Source organism: Oryx dammah, unplaced genomic scaffold (genome assembly GCF_014754425.2).
Source record: "Oryx dammah isolate SB20612 unplaced genomic scaffold, SCBI_Odam_1.1 HiC_scaffold_15, whole genome shotgun sequence".
Lineage (NCBI taxonomy): Eukaryota > Metazoa > Chordata > Mammalia > Artiodactyla > Bovidae > Oryx > Oryx dammah.
The window spans coordinates 41,475,847-41,482,244 of NW_024070199.1; the positions used below are offsets into that span (position 1 = coordinate 41,475,847).

Here is a 6,398-nt window from a genome sequence, read left to right on the forward strand (position 1 = left end):
CCGCCGCCGCCGCCGCGCGGCCCTCAGCCGGCCGGGCCCATCCGCGCAGCGCCTCGCGCGCTCTCTCGGCCCGACTCACCTCCTCCGCCGCCGGTCCGGCCCGGCTGCTGGTCCTGACGCGGCGGCTGGGGTGGCGGTGGCTGTGGTGGCGACACGCGCTGGTAGAGCGGCGGCGGAGGGGGCGGCTGCGGCGGCGAGTACGGTGGTGGCGAGGCGGGGTGGTGGGGCGGCGGCGGGGGCTGGGGGGGGGGCGGGGGGGGCGGCGGCGGCGGCGGCGGCGGCGGTAGCGCCGCAAAGGGGAAGGCCGCGGTCAGGGCCCCCACCGAGCCCACGGGCGGGGGCGGCAGCGGCCCGGACACCAGCAGCCCCGCCCCAGGCCCGGGGGCAGTCGGTGGTCCCGGCTCGAAGCCCCCTTTGGGGCCAGGGAGGGGAGGGAGGCCTGGGGGGCCCAGCTTACCCAGCGGCGTAGCGTTCGCTCCGGTCGCCATGGCGCCCCCAGGGACCGGCACCGGCGGCTCCTTTTCGGCGGCGGCGGCTTCTTCGCGAATCTTCTGGGGGGAGGGGACCCGACTGCGCTGCCGCGGAGCGCGCGGAACCCGTCCTCTCACGCGGCGGGGCGGCGGCGGCGCGAGACGCACAAAGAGGGAGGAGAGAGAGCGCCGCGGGGGCGGACCGGGGGCGACGGGGCCGGGGCCTGGATTGGGCCGAGCGGAGGCAAAGGGTCGGAATCGGCGGCCTCCGATTGGTGGAGCCTTAGCTTTTCTCGATGCGCTCTGGGATTGGCCGGACCGTTAGGCCAGGCGAGGAAATGGCGGCCGAGCCTGAGGAGCTGGGAGGTGTCGCAGCGCGTACTTCATTTGTTACTGCGCGAACGGAGCTCGGAGTCCAGAAAGGAGGGATAGGGTGGGGCAAACTCTGTGACGTATGGGACCAAGAGCTCTCCCATTGGCTGGGCTAGTGTAGTCAGTCAATCTCCGTTGCGTCGTAATGTCCTGGGATTGGCTATCGCTGGTTCCATTTTTTTTTTTTTTCTTGCTCCTTTTCCCCCGGGAGTAATTTCGCTGGGTTTAAGCTAGAGGTCGCGGCGGAAAAGCCTTGGCGGAACAAGAATTGGGGTCGGGGAGGAGAGGAATAGCAGCGCGCATGCATAGATGGGGCAAAGCCGTGTCTCTGTCCCTGGCTTCAGCGTCGACCCTCGGGTCCGGCGCGGAAGCCCTTGGTGACGTCAATCCTCGAGTCCCATGGTAACCCGGAACCGAGGGATGGGGGAGGGGCTGGCGCGAACCGGTAAACCGGATCCGTCGACAACACAGGTAAAAGAGGACTTCCTGTTTTTGAAAAAAATAAAAAGTGGGAGGAAGGTTTAAAAACGGTATCCGAGCCCATGGAGGTACACATATCTTAGGTGGAAAGCAATATGAAGTTATCAAAAATACCGTGCGTTTTCATTAGAATCCCAGCGAAGCTGAGATTAGATCATCTTTTAAGTCAAATAAAATAACTGAAAATAGTGGGGAAATTTGTAAACTAGGTTGAGGAGCTTGCCTTTCCAAATAATACAATACAAAAGACACACTAATGAAACAATGTGGTATTGTTGTAGGAAAGACAGTACAATAGGATAGGGTCTAACCAAAAAAAATGGCATTTCAATTCAGTAAGGAAAAGATTTAGCTAGTAAATGGTATAAAGTGAAGTCGCTCAGTCGTGTCCGACTCTTTGCGACCCCGTGGACTGTAGCCCACCAAGCTCCTCTGTCCATGGGATTCTCCAGGCAAGAGTACTGGAGTGGGTTGCCATTTCCTTCTCCAGGGCATCTTCCCGACCCAGAGATCGAACCCAGGTCTCCCGCATTGCAGGCAGACGCTTTACCCTCTGAGCCCTATAGAGTCCTAAATTTAAACAATAGAACAGACACAGTACAGTTTAGGAGATTGTCGAAGTCATCTAGGGGTAGAGACTTTATGAAGACAGGAAACAAAAAAGTTAGTTACCAAAGGAAGCTATGATAAAAGTCAACAGACAGTAATACATTAGGAAAGTATACTTGCCATACATATGATAAAGAGCTAATATCTGTAATATGCAAAGAAGTCTTAAAAAATAATTTAGAAGAGAAAAACAACAATGTGTAAAGACTGAATAGACAAGTCTGAGAAGAGCAGATCCAAATAGCCAAAAAAACATGAAAAGTACCAACCTCCTAAGAATGAATGCAAATTAAAGGTGATATGAGACATCTTCAACAATCAGGAAAAAAAAAAAAGGCTAAGTTACTGCTTTGAATTCTTTTCTGAAAAGCATTCTATTATCTATTAAAATTATACCTCTCAAAACTTCCTTGGTAGTCCAGTGGGTAAGACTTTGCACTCCCAATGCATGGGGGCACTGGTTGGGGAACTAAAATCCTGCATGGTGTGGCTTAAAAAAATTTTGTACCTCTTTCAGGGAAAAATAAAAAATATGTTCAATGTGGTAATCCCACTCTTTGGAATCTGCCCCTAAGCAAGGCATGTGATTACAAAGTCTTCTATTGCATTTACTGTGGTCTTGTTTGTAACTGCAGAAACCTGGAAACAGAAAACTACCATCAATATGTGATTGGTTAAATGAAGTAGATTATCCATAACCTGGATTAGTAGGCAGGCTTGAAAAGGAGGGACTTCTGTGCTGTATTGTTATTGAATAAGAAAAGAAGCAGAGAAATAGCTATTACATGATCCTGTTTTTGTAAAACAAAGTCCATACGTGTATATACATATGATTATATGAGTATAGAGAAAGCCACGGAGGATACACAAGTCACTGAAGATGCTGAAGAGGGAAATAGGTACTTGGAAGTTATCCAATACATTTTAAGAACCAGCATGTTTTTAAAATATTTTTTGTATTTTTAAAAAATGTATGATGTGGTCCCATTTCAGTTCAGTTCAATCACTTAGTCGTGTCTGACTGTGACCCCAAGCAGCACACCAGGCTTCCTGGCCATTCCCAACGCCCAGAGCTTGCTCAAGCTCATGTCCAAGCCGGTGATGCCATCCAACTATCTCATCCTCTGTTGTCCCCTTCTCCTCCTGCCTTCAATCTTTCCCTGCATCAGGGTCTTTTCTAATGAGTCAGTTTTTCACATCAGGTGACCAAAGTATTGGAGCTTCAGCTTCAGCATCAGTCCTTCAATGAATATTCAGGACTGATTTCATTTAGGATTGACGAGTTTGATCTTGCAGTCCAAGGGACTCTAAAGAGTCTTCTCCAACACCACAGTTCAAAAGCATTTACATAACATTATACAACTGTATAAAGAAATGCATTGAGGGAGTTTCCTATGGCCCAGTGGTTAGGACTTGCCGCTTTCACTGCCAGGGGCCCGAGCTTGATCACTGGTCAGGGAACTAAAATCTCACAAGCTGTGCTGCAAGACAAAAAAAAAAAAAAAAAATGCATTGACAGAACAATCAGCAAATATCCACTGTTAGTGGGATCTCAGGTAATTTTTACTTTTTCTCCTATTTCTATATGTGATGTTTAACTTTTTATACTAAGCAAGTGTAACTAATAAAAATGAAGTTAATACTGTGGGCATAAAAGGAAAAATAGAAATGTTTAAATCATCTGAAAAATAAGGAAACATTATCAGTAAGTACAACAAATTCTAGGGAGGAAGGGAGAAAGAATCATTCGATGTTTGAGCAACTACTAGATGTAAAACAGCTTGACAGATATGACCCTGAATGAAATTCAGCCCCTGCTTCGAGAAAATCATGGTCTAGCAAAAGAGAGAGACTAACACACAAACAAAAATGTACTATTACTGTTAATAATGCTATTACCGTACTAGTAATGGTAAAGGCTGCAGCTGTGACTCTCATGGGGTAGTGACTGTCACTGCTTTCTAGTCATTTCCTTTAGGATTTTTGTGAGAGTGTTTTTAAAAAAATTACCAAGTTAAAATATTTTGGTTGTCCTTTTACTAATTTACATTTTTTTAGATTCTTCAGAATATGGTCTTAAAATCTCTAATCTTTAATTAAAAAAATACAATTTCCTTTGTGGTCAAGTATATGATCAATTTTTATAAGTGTTCTAAGGACAGATGAATAGTTAAAAGAGTTTGGACATTGGCTACTCCCTGATCTGTTCTGACTTCTTTCCCTTGTAGTTTCATCTTCACAACCACCTTCAGAGATGGGTATTATCTGTTACTTATAGATGAGAAAACCCAGGCACAGTGAGGTTAAGTAACTACCCCAGCATCACACAACTTACCAGTGTAGTCTATCGGTCCAAGACTCCTATTTGGCAGAACAGGATTAGAATGTTGCCATGCCGCCTTCTGGCTGAGGACCGTGGAACAGACTTCCCAGTTTTGAAGCAAGTTGGAGTCCTACAGACCCAGGCCAGCCACCCGCCAGCTGGCAACTAGGGAAGTCATATAATGTCTATGCATCTCAGCTTCTTTGTCTGTAGCATGTGGACATTAATGCTACTGTACAGGGCACTGCACTGATTGAAGGAGATCGGAGGACGTGGTTGGTTTTAATGGACCATCTCCTGAGCTGTGGGGTCAAGAATTATACACAGATGCCTCCTGATTTTAAACCAGGGTGCAGTATAATGAAAACAGCAACACATCTATCTGGTCTTTGTCCCCAAATCCTGGTAAAGAGCTTCAGAAACCCTTGGGATTTCCTGAGTACTGGGAGTGTCTTTCATTATTCATAATGAGGCCCTTTGGACCGGTTGCTGGATTTATGCTAACAAGGAGACTCACTGCCAGCTCTGAGGTCCCTGAGTGAGCTTCAGGATGGTGGCTGGTCACCAGAAAAACCAACCCATTTTGAGCCCTACCCTCCACCTCTGGGTGGGGGAGAGAGGCTGGAGATTGCACTCAGTCACATGACCAGTGATTTATTCAATTGCACCTATGTAATAAATCCTCAATAAAAACTAAACAACGAAGTTTGGAGAACTTCCAGGCTGGTGAACATACCAATGTAACAGGACAGTGATGCACCCTGATTGCATGCATCAGGGTGAGGCTCCTGACCTCAGGACTCGTCCAGACCTTGCTGCCCAATGCATCTCTTTATCTAGCTCTTCATTTAAATGTAGCCTTTAAAATAACGCAGCAGTCATATATACTGCACTTTCCGGAGTTCTTTGTCATTCTAGCAACTTATTGAACCTGAAGTGGGCTGTGGGAACTACCAAATTTGTAGCAAGGCCCAGGTCTTGTGGTTGAACCCTTCAGCCTGTGGGATCTTCACCCACTCAGGGTAATTCATGTCTAAACTGAACTATGAAACAGCCCGTTGTGTCAGAGAACTGGTGTCAGAACGTAAAGAATAAGTTTTAGGACTTCTGTGGTGTCCCAGTGGTTAAGACTCTGCGTTTCCACTGCAGGGGCACGGATTTAACTCCTAGTCAGGGGTCTAAGATCCTGCATATAACACAGTGCGGCCAAAAAGAAGTTTTGACACCCTATGAATCCCTGGCGTTTTCCATCATTTCATTCTAATTTGATAGTTCAGAAACTCCAAGCCCCTGGCAAGATTGAGAGGTAGTATTGTGGAGCTAGTTGAGCCTGGAGGGAGCAAATCCATGGATGTTTCTGACCCGCCCTTCCCCCACCATGTCCAGCCTTTGGAGAGCCTCACACATGATTTCATAGCCCGGATTAGGACTGTCTACCAGCGAGTGAGCACACACGATGCACCAAGTACTCTTCATAATTCTTTCCTGGAAAACCATGTACATTTACACCTTCCTATTAAAGGTATTAATTTGAACAAGGGGTTGATAGGTATTGGAATTTGTGAGTTGGGTACAAATTAGAAATAATAGCAAGATAGCTATGTACAAATCACATATCTGGTAAAGGACTTTATCCATACTCTCAAAACTCAGCAATAAGAAAACAGACAACTTTCGTGGTGTTAACTATCATTCCACAATATATGTGTATCAAATCATCACACGGTACACTTTAACCTTTCAGTATGTTTTATGTCATTTATATCTTGAAGGTGGAATTTTAACTCTATTCAAAAAAATATTATTTGTGGCTGTGCTGGGTCTTCGTTGTTGTGAGCCGGCTTTCGCTAGTCGCAGCGGGTGGGGACTACTCTTCGCTTCAGTGCTTGGACTTACTGCAGTGGCATCTCTTGTGGGCACGAGCTTCAGTGGTCACGGCACACAGGCTCATTAGTTGTGGTGTAAGGGCTTAGCTGCTCTGCACCATGTGGAATCTTCCTGGACCAGGGATGGAACCCACGTTCCCTTCATTGGCAGGTGGATTCTTATCCACTGAGCCAAGAGGGAAGTCCAACAACCCTATTTTTAAAAGCAGAAGATTTGAATAGACACTTTACCAAAGAATATACCAGCAGGCTTCCTAG

At 46.8% G+C, this 6,398-nt stretch overlaps 1 protein-coding gene across 10 annotated transcripts in view; it reads right to left on the minus strand.

Moving 5' to 3' along the window:
• SF1 (splicing factor 1) overlaps positions 1–2,294 on the minus strand; it is a 15,712-nt gene extending 13,418 nt beyond the window's left edge. For 6 of the 10 annotated variants that reach the window (XM_040256203.1, XM_040256202.1, XM_040256201.1 and 3 more), the window contains exon 1: positions 458–2,294. In XM_040256203.1, the coding sequence (XP_040112137.1) occupies positions 458–488 (31 nt within the window). In that variant the 5' untranslated portion in view covers positions 489–2,294. Of the gene's footprint in view, positions 1–79 lie in introns of all 10 variants that reach the window. The other 4 variants (XM_040256197.1, XM_040256196.1, XM_040256205.1 and 1 more) reach the window with 3 other exon arrangements.
• Between the last annotated feature and the right edge of the window lie 4,104 nt (positions 2,295–6,398).